General features: G+C 34.1%; 2 protein-coding genes across 2 annotated transcripts in view; one reads left to right on the forward strand and one right to left on the reverse strand.

Moving 5' to 3' along the window:
* Nucleotides 1-3,314, reverse strand: part of LOC118733217 (5-hydroxyisourate hydrolase-like) — a 6,746-nt gene extending 3,432 nt beyond the window's left edge. Inside the window, exon 1 of the mRNA XM_036462531.1 lies at nt 3,237-3,314. The gene's annotated coding sequence lies outside the window, so the exon portion shown is untranslated. The remainder of the gene's footprint in view (nt 1-3,236) is intronic.
* Nucleotides 3,315-9,248: 5,934 nt separating this feature from the next.
* Nucleotides 9,249-14,704, forward strand: part of LOC118734478 (protein no-on-transient A-like) — a 21,456-nt gene continuing 16,000 nt past the window's right edge. Inside the window, exons 1-2 of the mRNA XM_036464197.1 lie at nt 9,249-9,723; nt 14,501-14,704. Coding sequence (XP_036320090.1) covers nt 9,388-9,723; nt 14,501-14,704 — 540 coding nt within the window. The 5' untranslated portion in view covers nt 9,249-9,387. The remainder of the gene's footprint in view (nt 9,724-14,500) is intronic.

Below are 14,704 nucleotides of genomic sequence, written 5' to 3' on the forward strand. Positions count from 1 at the left end.
AAAAAAACATGTGTGCTTTTAACCAGACCCACCTACCAACGTGTATGTATTGTAAAAATTTGTAAATATATCCCGAAATCCCGGGATCACAATTTTCCGTATATTTTGGCATCCCTAATACTTATGCTAAATAGTATTTTCTTAGAAATGTAAATTGGTATATGTATGTATGCATACTATACTATATATACATACATATGTACATATATATGATCCGGTTATTCTCACCCGCTCCAAAGACAATTACCATACATATGCATACGTACCCTATAGGTACGGTGACCATAAATATATTTTGAAAATGCAGGACAATTTTTCAAAAAATTTACCTACATATAATTGCGTTGTATAAAAATAACAAAAATATACTACATATATACATTCCTCGTCATTTGAATAGCGTACCCTTTTTTTGATTTTTTACCATACAAAGTATGCTTGACAAAATTTTTATATGGAAGAAAATGCGCAGCACCGTCAACAAAAAAAATGTCGCCCATATGTTTATTTTTTTTTTAATTTTAAAAAATTTTTAAAATGGGATGTAGAGGTAGAATAGTCTATATTTTTATAAAAAGTTAATGAATATTAAACAAACAAAACGAAAACTGTACCTACTAAGTATTAAAAGGATGCGCTATTCAAGTAACGAAGATGGTATATTTCTTAATTATTAATCCAATTTTAAACTTTAAACATAAATCACATTTGCTTCATTGTTATTAATCTTTTATAAATGAATATTTACACAATTATAACAAGGCATATTACATATTACTTTACACGAAATATGAACCTCTGTAAAGCAAATTTTTTTAGGCAAACTTTACACGAAATATGAACCTCTGTAAAGCAAATTTTTTTAGGCAAACTTTGGGTCGTTGAACACGAAAAAATACCCATGGTTTCAAAGAAGTGTTTTCGAGATTTGTTCGAAAAACGTATTTTTAGTACTTTTTCAGTTATTCCTCAATATCTCATGAAACGACCAACAGTTCGAAAGGTATTGATGGGCTCTTTGCAAAAATATATATTTTTTGTGCAGGTTGTGTTCCGTAACATCTACATTTCTCATCAGAGTTTCATTTACTGTAGAAAGAAATTGATTGAAATTTCAATTTTTCGATTTTGGTCGGTTGTAACACTAATAATTTTCATGGAAATCGGCAAAGTAATATATTTTTGTAAGTCGCTTATGTTGATTGGATAATTTTTTCATGAGACATTGACGAATAGGTCCGAAATGTACCAAAAACACTTTTCGAAAAAATTACGAAAACGCTTGTTTGAAGAGAAAATCGGCTTGGAAAATATTTTTTTTCTTAAGCGATTACCACAAAATTTGTAGAACAGTGTTATCGATATATTTGATGCTGGTCTTCAATTTCTCGTCACCCATTGTCCATATCCGTACAATATTTAGAACGCATTGACTAGTTGAACCTTCAAAACCAACTTACCCTGCTTTTATTTCGATTAGGAAAAGTTAATTTTAAAATATCGAAGAAAATGCGGGACAAAGGCAGGACACTTGGAAAAAATCAGAACATTTTGGTGGTTTTCTGTTTTGAAAAACTACGCAGGACAGACCTTTAAATAACAGTACGGTCCTGCAAAAAACAGAACGGATGGTCACCGTACCTATAGGGAACTCAACCAACTATTATGCACTATAAGTTCACTTTTTTCACCTAGGGTGACTACGCCTCCACTAATTTACGTTGCTTTCAACTAGCTACTTTTACATGATGCCGCAGAAAAGTCAGTTTTTTTTCAGCTAACTACAAATCGGTTCTTAATAAGTTCACTTGTGGTGTGCCAATTAATAGAATGTTTTTGGTACTCTCGGTTTTTATACTTATTTTAGGTTAACTATTACCTGCAAGATAACTATTTTTTTTAGCATGTATTAAGACCTCTAAAGATACATATGGGTAAGTAAGGCTTCCTCAAGTGGGCCCCGAATTTACCAAGATTAATATTTTTTAATGATATTCAGGCAGCGCCGAGTTTTGTAGTCGAAAAGTACACTGTAAATTTTGTTGCAAAATTCCAAATAGTTTTTTTAATCAACAATTGAACATTTTTGCAGTGTTTTGGAAATTTTTATTTTTCTTTCAAAGTGTCCGAATGAAAAATTTTTTTGAGTGCAGATCTAAAAAAACATTAAACTATACAATCAAATTGTTTGCGTTACAAAAATATTTTTTTTTTTGCTTTTCAATCATTTTTTTATGAAAAGAAAAATAAAAAAATGTCCAAAACACTGCAAAAAAAAAACTATTTGGAATTTCGCAACAAAATTTACACAGTGTACTTTTCGACTACAAAACTCGGTGCTGAGTGAATATCATTGAAATCCCGTTGATTTTTGATAGTTTTTGTGAATTGTTATAATTTTCTTCCATACAAAAAAAAATTGTCGAACATACTTTGTATAGAAGAAAGGTATGACACCGTCAAGAAAAAAAATTATCAAAAATCCCGGCGTTTTCTTAGCCACTTGAAACTTGCACTTTCTTAATTTAGAACTTAATGGGCCTTATGAATTAAAACTAAGCAATTGATTTTTCTTAAAATTCAAACTTTTACTCGATTTATTCAAATAAATTTAAGTAAAAGGTAGACAATTTTAAGAAAAAAGCAATTGCTTAGTTTTTATTCATAAGGCCCAATGGGCTATAAAACTGCGTATTTGATGGTACACTTATAGCTTTAGATATAATCAGTATTATCGCACTTTTTTAAATTGCCATTTTTTCCAGCATCAAGGCATTTGCGGCCGATTCGGCTCAAACTTTCACTTTTCTTTTTTTTTACTAAATAGCACATATCTAGACGTGAGCACCTGTAAAAATCGCAAGTCGTTTTTTCTTCACCAATCCACTGTATAGGTACATACATATATGAAATGTAACATTTTAATAAGCCTGTTTCAAGTTCTTTAATGGCGATTTCGTTTCTACAAAAAATGTTGCCTTCTCATCGCCCTCTTCTTAGTGTTGGTGCGTGTAGGGCAAGGAGAAGGTTGCATTTTTCGGTAGAAACGAAATCGGCATAAGATTTGCAGGATTTACCGAAAAAGCTGTTTTCGCCCCTAATAAACCTTATGTAAGGTGTCGGACGGGAACAGCTTCCTGAAAAGTCCTGTAAATTTCTACAAATCGCGAAGTACCTAGAACAGGCTTAATATACCTACTAACATACTTATTTATGTATATGCAAGTATAACTTACGATTTTTTCACCTTCCGAGTAAAGTGTATATGTATTTGCCAATAGTGACACTTGGCTACTGAAATTTACATTATCGAATGTAGTCTAGAAAATAAATTTGCTATACTATATACTCGTATGTATATACTAACTAGGAAGTTTTATAATGCAGTTGAATAATCTTTTCTGAGAATGGTTTGAGCGTGGACACAGATAAAGCATAGAAAATATTAATCTCTAACATGGAGATTAATATAACAATACAGTAAGGTGAGCCTTCGGCAGGGCTTAATGCATACAAAAGTACCTGTGTACATACATACGTGTTTATAAATCAGAGACGCACATTATTATTATTATTATATTATTAATTAAAAATGTTAATATAGCAGCATAAAGCGTTTCCAAGTCAAATGACGCTATATTGACAATATTAATTAAGATCGCATTCAGCAAAGCCAAAATATATTCAGCACAACAAAAGTGCGCACAGGGTAACTAGAATGCATTCAGCGTAACAAGAGTGCACTAACCGTACCTACATATATGGACAATCTTAGCACCCAGTTGATCGTCGCGGTATGAATCTTTATTTCGTACCGTTATGTTACCTGTTTTCTCTTTTGCGATGGATCGGCATCTTTACGTTTAAATTTTAAATAAGATCGTGCTCTGATAATCTGAACGGAATATGGCCTTACCTAGGTAATTTCAGCAGGATAACGAACCGAAACATACTTTGGCCCTGGCTAAAGGGCACACACACAAAGACATAAGTGTTGTCTGGGTCGTTCCGCCCGACTGTCTTATGGAGAATTTATTGTGAAATAGCTAAAGGCGAGATTGGACCAGTTAAACCTAAAAAACGCAATTTTAGTACAAATTCGTGAAGGCCTGCAGTCTAAATTAGTCCATTCCTAAGATATGTATTAGCTATCAAAGGCTAGCCTAGAAAGTACTAAGCGCCAGTTTTCCGTGTGCCGCTGAATCTGAGTGTGGTTAAAACTTAGTTTAATACGCATCTACGTAGATTTTCTTTCTTTTGTAATATTAAACAAAGGTAAGGAAATAAAATACATGCGCCATGCAAGAGCTTTACAAACTTCCTCTTTAATATGGAAGTTGCAATTTATAAATACAATATCCCTTTTAATTAACAAAGAAAATAAAATAAAATAATAAATGTAACACAATCAATAAATAATTTATACCAATTTGTACAAATGTACTCATGCGATTCCCCCCCCCAAACATATCTACATTCATGCAAATATACGTATGTACAAATACGCATATGCAACTAAAATACAACAACAACAATTTCAGTCACAAACGCATGCGCATATTCTTCAAGGTCAAACTCATTCATTCATAAATTCAATAGTCATACATCTCCCCGCAAACTCATCGCCGACAAGCGCAACTTCTGCGCGAGGGCCACCACAAAAATTCTAAAATGTAAAATTGAAGAAATCACAGCCAGTCAAATGAAAGTTGCAACTCCGCTGTAAAATCTGAGGACGTTTGCAAAAATAGCTTATCTCGAGATTAGCCATTATTTCTCTAAACTTGTAAATCGCAGTGTCCTTCCAACTTTTAAATTATTAACTAGTTTTTTAAGATTTTATTTTAGTACATACAATTTTTGCAGAAATGGCATTTGATGTAAACTCAAAAAATCACATAAGTGGTTTACAACAAATGTAATTTGGCAAAACGGTTGCCTTCATTTTTGTAAACCGAGCGCTTACGATTTGTTTGCAGTTGACTCTAGATACTTCGAACACCATGTATACAACTTCAAAAAATTTAATTATTTTGCATTATTGATAATTGCAAAGCTCTGAAGCATGTATAAGTGAGTGTATACATACATATGTACCTATTCTGCGTTGGTAACACAAATTTTGTTTACTATCATGAAAAGCGTTAAACGCAAAATCGTACATTAACAGGCCTATTCTGCGTTGATAATTTTTTTTTTTACCGAAAAATAAAGTTCCTCTCTTTTTTTAAACCCCTTTCTCATTCTGCGAACTCTTGTAACCGGTAAAATTTGTTTTCATCTAATAAGCAGGTAACAAAATATTACCCCATGAAATATGCAACAACAGAATTTCTACAAAACTTCATAGCTGAAATGCCGAATAAATTAAAACGTCACCCAGGTACCTACAATTGCGGTTACAAGAAGTGGTAACAATGTTTGGTAACAAAATTTGCTGGTTACAAAATATTCGGTAACAAGCAGAATAGAGCTACAACAAGTTCATGTTGGAAGGGTACATATAACCTGCAGAAAAAAATTATCAATCGATAAAAAATAACCCACTTGTAGTTAGCTTTTTTGCGGGATTTCTATAAAATATATAACTTGTGGTTAGCCACAAAAAGCTAACTTAGAACTAGATGACAAGTAATGCAGGAGTAATGAAGGAGATTGTTTCCTCGAAACGCATTTTTATTTAAATATCCTGCACTTCGCAAATACTTTTTCGAATTGAGGACAAATAAAAGGAAGATCGAAATTTCATATTATCATTTTGAAGTTATGTCTGACGGAGTTCGACTATGGAAAAAAACAGCAGAATATAGAAAAAAAAAATGAAATGTAATAAAATAAAAAAATTAAAAAATATATACTTTGTTCCTTCTATTGATATTTTATGTCCAAACGTAGTTACTTACAAATTAGTTACATCAAATGCAGAGGTAACCATCCTTGACTACATCTAATGCAGAGTTAAACCACCCTTGACTATTTCGCGGCCATCGCCATAGAAATATAGTTAGCTTTCGTCAAAGAAAATATACAGATAATAAGTGAATTTTAGCTCCTTCCTAATCAGTTTAAAGTTAGCTTATAGTTAGATACATTTCCTGCAGGGTATATGTACGTATGTATGCGCGTAAATATGTCAGGACGTGGCATTTCGCGGGAATTTTAGAACCTGTCAAGATAAATATGGCGGCGGACGTGGGAAAGACGGAGACAACTTATGTTTCACATTTATTTGTTTGTTTTTTGCACGAATATGAACAAAAAACTGTGAAATATTTAGTCTGTTCCAATAGCAGTCCGGTTTACAGGATTTAGTCAGAACTTACAGGAAGTCGTTCCTATTGACATAAAACCTGTAAGTGGGAACACATTTGAGAGAGTAACTGAGCAACTGTTCCTAGTCAGAAGTAACAGGATTTAGTCCGGAGTTTTTTTTCCTGTATGTTCATGAAAAGTGTCAAACGATCAGCTGAAAAACAGAAAGCGGTGAAAGCAAAGAACCTTATATTTGTTAAAAAATGGAAGTAAACAACGAAATATTTGAATATGTATAGATTTTATAATTATTTAGTGATATTTCAGCCAAATCAGTGTAGTACCAATGACATGTAAACAAACCGTTTGACGTTTTTATAGGAAATAGTGCTTTTTGCGTTCCTATGCACTTCTGCATCTGTTCTCCTTTTACTCTCATTTGAGAGCGTAAAATTGTAGTTTGACAGTTCCACAGGTTTTAGTCCGAAGTTCAAAGGAACAGACTTATTTATTCTTGCTTAGAGCTGTCAAACTATCGATAGTCCAGTCCATTGATGTTTTACGATTGTCTTAAGGGTGACTATCGATACTATCCATCCATTTATTTTTCGTTATCTTGCTTTTATAAATTTGTTTATTTTAGCGGCTCACGGTTGCATTTTAGTATCGAGAAATATTGCTAGAAATTCACTCACCGTGTAAACAGTCAAAAAGCGTTTTCAGAAATTTTCCCTGCAATTCGCCTTTCGGAATAAAACAAACTTTCTTTCGAGAAACACTTTATATGCAAGGTGTCACTGCTCATGAAACTGCTTTCTGAAATTTCTCAATTTGACAGTCTTTTGAAATATACTGCATTGCCACGTCTGACCCGCTCTTAAGACGGCAATGTAACCTCTGCCATTTCCATGAACCAAAAATACAAGATCACGCCTTCTTTTTAGTAGCCCGTTATAATCGCATTTAGGAAAAAAGTTGGGCGACTTTGACATTAGCCGTTTGTTTCCATTTATTCGTTGCTTACAATTTGGTGGTGGCTTTTTACTGGAATTTTCTTCATTTTCGCTTGTGACAACGTGTGTACACATAAGGTAAAGGAATAAAAATGGTTATTCATGCGTTCAACAATTAAGCGAAGCGCACATTAGCGCGATTCCATCGTTGCGAATACGTTGCGAATTCGGCTGTTAACTTCGAATCCGCAAACGTGCGTACACTTGAGCGATTTTTTCGCGTCGATTTCCGATATACAATTCACTCAATTTTCCCTTTATTTCGTGTATTTTCGCACTCGGCGTGCCCAAATCGTACAAAATACTATTATTACGAACGTTTTTATTAGTTTTTGTACATTACACGTTTTTTTTCTTTGCCTTTATTGCTGTGACACCTTTCTTCTTCTTCTTTGACGCCTTCAAAACGCTGCAAGCCGCGTTTCGAACGCGTCAATAGAGAGGAACATTGAATGTTCGAAAAATTCGCAGCGACAGAATCGTGCAAGTGTGCGCTAGCGCATTAAAATGTATGGGTAGCATTGTTGTAATTTTTGGGCTTGCGGATTCGCAACGACAGAATCGCGCCAATGTGCGCTTCGCTTTACGCGGTTTTTTTTTTGTTCTCTTCGTTGTTTACTTCTTACAACAAAGATGGCGTCGAGATTTCAACAGCTAGAAAATTACTTTTTTCTTTCTTTCGGGAAGGCGTGATCTTGTGTCTTTCGTTCATGTGCCATTTCCACGTTTAAAAAAAAAATTGCGCTTTTAGAAATAATGCCATGAACCAACTAACATAAGTATAAAGGGACACTCAAACATACGCGGTATTGGAAGTGTGGTACAAGGCGGTACATAGTATTGTTATGTACCGCCAAGGCGAATTTATACAAGGTGGTGTTGATGGCGAATTTAGATTTTCGCCGAGGTACGTCTTAATGTAAAAATTATGTGTTTGTTGTAAAATGAATTCGCCTTGTTTACAACAAACACATCATTTTGACATTCAGTAGTACCGCGGCGAAAAATTAATTCGCCATCAACACCACCTTGTATAAATTTGCCTTGCCTGCATTTGTTTAAAATTACAAAAGAAAGAAAATCTACGCAAATGCCGAAGCCAAATAAACGAAATGAGCCGCGGCCATCTTTTTTTGTTTTTTCATTTCTTTATTTCTATCATCGATCACTCTTTCTTCGACGTTCTTTGTCGCCGCGAAATCAAATTTGCGGCGAATTCATTTACGATATTTGATGTCAAAACGGACGTGAATTCCTCTTGCAAACCTTATAGCAAGGCGAATTTATACAAGGTGGTGTTGTAAAATCAGCTGATTTATTCGCCTTGCATGTATTTTGTTTTTGCTTTTACTGATTTGACAGCACACCCATCAAAAGCAAAAACAAAATACATTTAAACTTTGGAGCGAATTGAGATTTGACATAACACCCTCCATACAAAATACATATGGTTGTCGTTGTTATAATCTAAATTCGCCAGTAACACCACCTTGTATAAATTCGCCTTGCCTTGTAGACTCACTGGCCACACTTTAGGGAGTTGTCTCTTACACCCGATTTACACGATTCAAGTACTTGAAAGCAATTCTTGCTCATTCTCTTTTGTGTTTTCTATTTGCTTTTACACGTTTCAATTCTGTTGAATTCAAGTTTTTGGTTCTTTAAATGGGAAGCAACGAAAATGCCAAAAGCAAAGCAAGAAAGTTGAAACGACTTGACGGTACAGACGCAGGCGTACACGTCCCTTTTCTTCTCAACCCCTCTCTTCCACATGCGAGCAGAATTGAATTCAATACTTGAACTGTGTAAAAGCAGTCTTATAGATTTACGTTCTTTGCTAATACGATTCTTTGGCGGCACATTTTCAACTAAGAAAGAAACATATTTTTCTGAGTGTACTTTTTAGTACACGATGCAACCCTGCGTATCATCAAAATCAACGCTGCGCATTCGTACGCCATTTTCTTCAGCGTTGCTTTCACATTTATCTCATTCTTTTTCCGGTCGTCGACTCGTGCGGTTGTGTTTTTTGGGCATCGCAGGATTTTTAGTAGAATATTTTCCTAGATACATATCTGGAGAGTGTGTGTGTGTTTGAAGGTGAAAATATTTTTTAGCCGACATGGATGGTGGAATAAAAGCTGAAGGAGTAAATGGTGCTGCTCCATTACCTCAAAGAGCCCAGAAAAATATGCAGCAAGGCAATAAAAAGCCGAATTTAAATGTTCAGCAGCAAAAGCAGAATGACAATGTCGATGGGGCACCGGCGGAGAAAAAACCACGTTTTAACCAGAATGGTCCAAATCAAAACCAAGGTGGTGGTGGACCCGGTGGTGGTAACCAGAATAAAGGAGGTTTCGGAAATCAGAATAGAGGAGGATTTGGTGGGAATCGTAATCGTAACCAGCAGCAAAATCGTGGGAACCAGAATCAGAACCCAGGCAACTTAAATAATCAGGTATGTAAGATTTTTTAATACATATATGGTTGTAAAATAGCTGCCTTGATTCGATTAATGTATCTCAGCAAGTTTTTCTAGTTGAATAGCGTTTGTGAATTACATGATTTAAACAAAATTATCCAATTAAAATTGTGAAAATTTTGAGGGGACAAGTCTATGAAAAATCGATACTGAAAATTTTCTCAAAATGGCGAAAGCAAAATGGCGGCCTTTCGTCGGCCATTCGTGAAGACAAGTCTTGGCAACTTCTCTTTCTATCAGCCGAATTGCCAACGTCAATTTTTTGACATACAAACATTTTGCTTTGTTCTTTGTCGCATATTCGCGAATTGTATATATGTTTGTAAAATAAAATCGTGGTCACAAATATGCGGTAATATACACTTGATTAAAGGAGGCAGCAATTAAGTTTATATAATTTTTGCCATTTATATATCGGCTTAACACTTACGTAAATTACTTTCAGGGCGTGTTCAATTTGCCCACATTTGTAAAAAGATAAAATTAATAATGGGCATGTTTTATTCAACCATCACAAGCAAATAGCTAAATCTTGGTCAAATAAAACGAACTTGGCTAATTTCCTATGTTAGATGAATTTTGATAGTTGTTTGACTGCAAGTCCCGTCTCCATAGGATAAAGTTTATATCCACAGGATCTCCACAGGATAAAGTTTATATCTTGATACATATGTTAGTCAATGGAGACCGCTCATTGCTCTTCAAGAGCAATATATATTAGAGCTTATATCTTCCCATCTATTGCCGGCAATTTGGTAGTGTGACAGCTACATGTTCATTTGCATGAAAACCTCGTGGCGCAACATTATTGATATTTTAATATAAACGCAAATATTGGGCTGTCTTCTGTTAAAATATTGGGGAAACTCTATTATGGCCGTTCGTTAAAGGTGCGGTGGTCGAAGGGGGAGTGGGCGTGGCACCTCCAACCGGCCTTTTTGCAGAGGGCATGAACCGCCATTGACAAAAATGCCACCCCCGCCCACCTACGGCCAAAAATCGCAATTTTTTACTTGCGTCCACAGTAAAATTATCAAACATTATTTTATATGGAGAAAAGGAGCGACACCTTCAACAAAAAAAGTGCTAAAAATCAATGGTAAGTCCTAGCTCAACCTCAACTTGCACTTTGTTATACTAAAATTGAATGGGCTAAATATTCAAATTTTTTCTAGAGAGCGTAAATAAAAAGTGCAATATTTGAATGAAATTATGCAGAATTTTCTTTAATTTTGCACAAGGTTTGGAACTCTGATGTTTGGGGTTTTTATTGTAGAAGTAACCATATTTTTATAAAAAATTATTGAAAAATATAATATTTGAAAAATAGTTGCCAGTATTGTAAAAAAATCGCTGTACCTAAACTCTATTGACTGACGGTATATAAAAATCTGTATATAAAAATGTATTGTGTAAAAGAATATTTAACATTTTTCAAGCGAATAAACGCAAATGAAAGTTGTGATTTTTGGCAATTTTTCTAAGGGGTCCGTAGGGAACCATAGGGGACCTTGGTGGTCGGGGGTTGTATTTTTGTCAATGGCGGTTCATTCCCTCCAAAAAGGTGGGTTAGAGGTGCCACGCCCACTTACCTTTCGCCCATCGCCCCTTTAACGAACGGCCATAAAGGAAAGCCAACCCAAAATATTAGTTATTATGTAATTGGATGTAAAATAGCCTATTTTCTAAATTTTGTAAGTGATTAAATCCTGCAAAAATACGTTTTAGAAGCTATTTCACAAATGGTTATAGCCGTGTTTTATTATGGAGGACTTACCCAACATAATTATATTGGCTTATGAAAAGCTATCTTGGCTTGTATATTGAACAAGAGGCATTGCCATTGAGCATCAGAAATTTTCCCCTTCAGCCAATCAGAAAGAGGAAAAAACTCACTTTGACACTGTCATTGTTGTACAATCTCGGTACTACGAAAAAGGTGTACAGAATAAAGCAAAGCTGTGTAGAGAGTATAATATACATATTTAGAGTATTCACATATTTGCTGAATAATAATTGAAGCGCCCTGGGAACACTCTTACCCTAGTCTTTATTCATCGACTTTCATGATTCTTGAATAAGAAGAACGGAAAGAGCAACATAGACAAAAATAACTAGAAAAACGAAAATCGAAGATTTAGGTACACTAGGTCAGTTAAAAGACCCGGTCCATTGAACAAGTTAAGAACGAAACGACCAACTCTACTTTTAAGGTACTGTGTTGAATACATTTTGCCCGTGAACACCCAAAAGCGCACAAAACATTTTAGGATGTCAAGAGTGGTATTCTCTGAGTCTTGCAAAGCCCTTGCACGGTGTATATGTATATACGTTTGTAAACATCCTCGCCAAGTTTCACGAGAAAATGTATTACAGCTTTGCTAAAACACCCAAAAGCCAATGTAATGGAAAGCCAACCCGAAGAAATAATTGCATCAAACTCAGGTTACCTGGGATGAACAAATTCCAGGATTGTGGTTGAGAAAATAAATAATAGGCATCGCTGTTTGAGATAATTACAAAGCAAATGTGCTATTTTTCACTGAAGGTAGTCTTAAATGATGTAAACGAAGTACATGTTAAGAAGGATGATATACAGTATCGGTCATATCAATATAGCACCCCCATTTAAAAGTGATTTTGTTTGACATATATGTTTATTTATTTACTTTTAAAAAATTACAATTAAAACTAGGGACATAACAAATATGTTTGCGATAACACGTTTCATAGAGGGTATTTGACATGATACAAATATTTAAAGTTAGTTTCACTTCGCTATTGGTCCCATTTGACGTGAACTGTGCTTTTGACATTTTATTTTCAGTTGACGGTACTAGATTCTTTGAAGTGGTTTTTTACTTAAAAAAAATATATATATTTCAAAAATTATTTAAAAAAAAAATATATATTTTTTTTTCGCATATTATTTTAGCGAATTTTTAGTGATTATATCTAAAATTTAATATAAAACTAAAGGCAAGAAAAATACTGGAATTGTGGAATGCACATGAAGAATCTATTTTAGCCTGTTCCCGTACTTCACGATTTGCAGGTTTTACAGGAACAACTGTTTTCGCCTTTAATAAAATTTATGTGAACGCGGCGTACGGGAACGACATTGGACTAAATCCTGCAAAACCTGCAAATCGTAGACGTTCTCGGAAGAACATTTTCAGCCTCGGGATGGATGTGCCCAATCCAAGCGAAACTAGGTACTAGCAGCAGTAGAACGAGTAGTTTATTTGTCTATAAACTATAACAAGGAGCTCTAAGAATTAGGAGTTTTTTTTATCGCCTCTTCATCACTACATCCTGCATTATCAAAAATAAATTCATGCTTCCGCGTCGCTTTCATTGACGGCAAGATACTTTTTAACAATTCCATTGTTCATATTTCCACTAAAGGGGATCCAAATTGAAGCAAAATCTTAATATTCAAATTTCTTAAAAGGCCAGATATAATACTATTTCATGTAACACTGCAGATAATGCCAATTTTTTTCGGTAAGGCAATTGAAGGTATTTTAAATCTATAGACACTAATTAACAACTCCGCTAATACGCTGATAAAAGTAAATTTTCCTTGCGTACTATTATTTTTTTAATGCATAAAAAGTTCAAAAAAATATTAAAATTTCCAAAACCCATAATTTGTTTAGGTGGCAGTGCTACTTGAACAATTTACGAAAAGTATAAACGTCATAAGCACAGTAAAAAAAAAAAATCGAAGTGAAACTACCTTTTTTTTGTATCATGTTATTTGATGAGATATATTTTTTATTTCATCGATAAGAGTTATAACCAGACGTTTATTTTTTTTGTTGCCTGATAACTGCTATACCGGAGAAATATTTTATCCGTTACCGACAAGAGTTATTTCCCAACATTTATTTTTTACGGTGGTTGATAAACGATGTAATGGATATTGAAGTGGAAATAGAGAATAACATAAAGATGATGGAAATAAAAGTCAGAGAATGAAATATCTTTTATCAAACAACGTAAAAATAAACGTCGGACAATAACTGTTATCAACGTTAAAAATAAATGTTGGGTTATAACATTTATGGCTGAAACAAAAAATATTTCTCGTTTAATAACTGTTATGAAACAACGTTTTCGTTAAATTTCAGAATTTCAATTTCAATTGGTAAACTCGAGTTGAAAGTTATTTTTGGTCCCTCATTAAAATGCAGTTAATTTTCTGACAAATTGTATAACCCATTATTATATAATAAACTGCGCATTTCAAACTTTGTACAATAATTAGAAAAATTCAACAAATTTTCGCATAATTTGTCAACTTTTTATTCAAACATTTTGGGTAGACAGCTTTATAGCCAATTAAATTCTATGCAGTGTCTATACACACGCGCCACGGTAACTTTTACAGTAGATCCACGGTAAAAAATTACCGTATATCCACGGTAAAAACTGCCTTTTTAACAGTGGATCTACGAAGAAAATTACCGTGGATCCGAAGCTATCTATCTTTTTGTGTAAACTATAAAGATCTCAGATTTAAATCTACGGTAATTTGTGAATAAATTCCAAAGCATTTGTGAAAGCTGGTTCCCATTTGCTTTTTATATTGGTTTGAAGTTGTGAATTCAAGGTTCAAAAATTAACGGAAGAAAAAACATTAATTTTTTCATCTTTTTATAGAGATATTTTACGATTTTTCATATAAGTTGCGTAGTAAATTTATTCAAATATAGTAAACTAGATAACACAATAATAAACCTTACAGCAAAACCAGAGCAAACCAAATCAACCTAACCAACAAAATCAACCCAACCCACAAAATCAACCTAACCAACAAAATCCACCGAATCAACCAAATCAAACTCCAGCAGATGCAAAGCCTGCAGTTGACGGAAATCAGGCAGCAGCTAAGAAGGATCAAGGAGGACCACCTCAACCACTACAGCAGCAACAGCAACCGTCACAACCA

Source organism: Rhagoletis pomonella, unplaced genomic scaffold, assembly GCF_013731165.1.
Source record: "Rhagoletis pomonella isolate Grant_MI unplaced genomic scaffold, Rhpom_1.0 Rhpom_scaffold_00002, whole genome shotgun sequence".
Taxonomy (NCBI): domain Eukaryota; kingdom Metazoa; phylum Arthropoda; class Insecta; order Diptera; family Tephritidae; genus Rhagoletis; species Rhagoletis pomonella.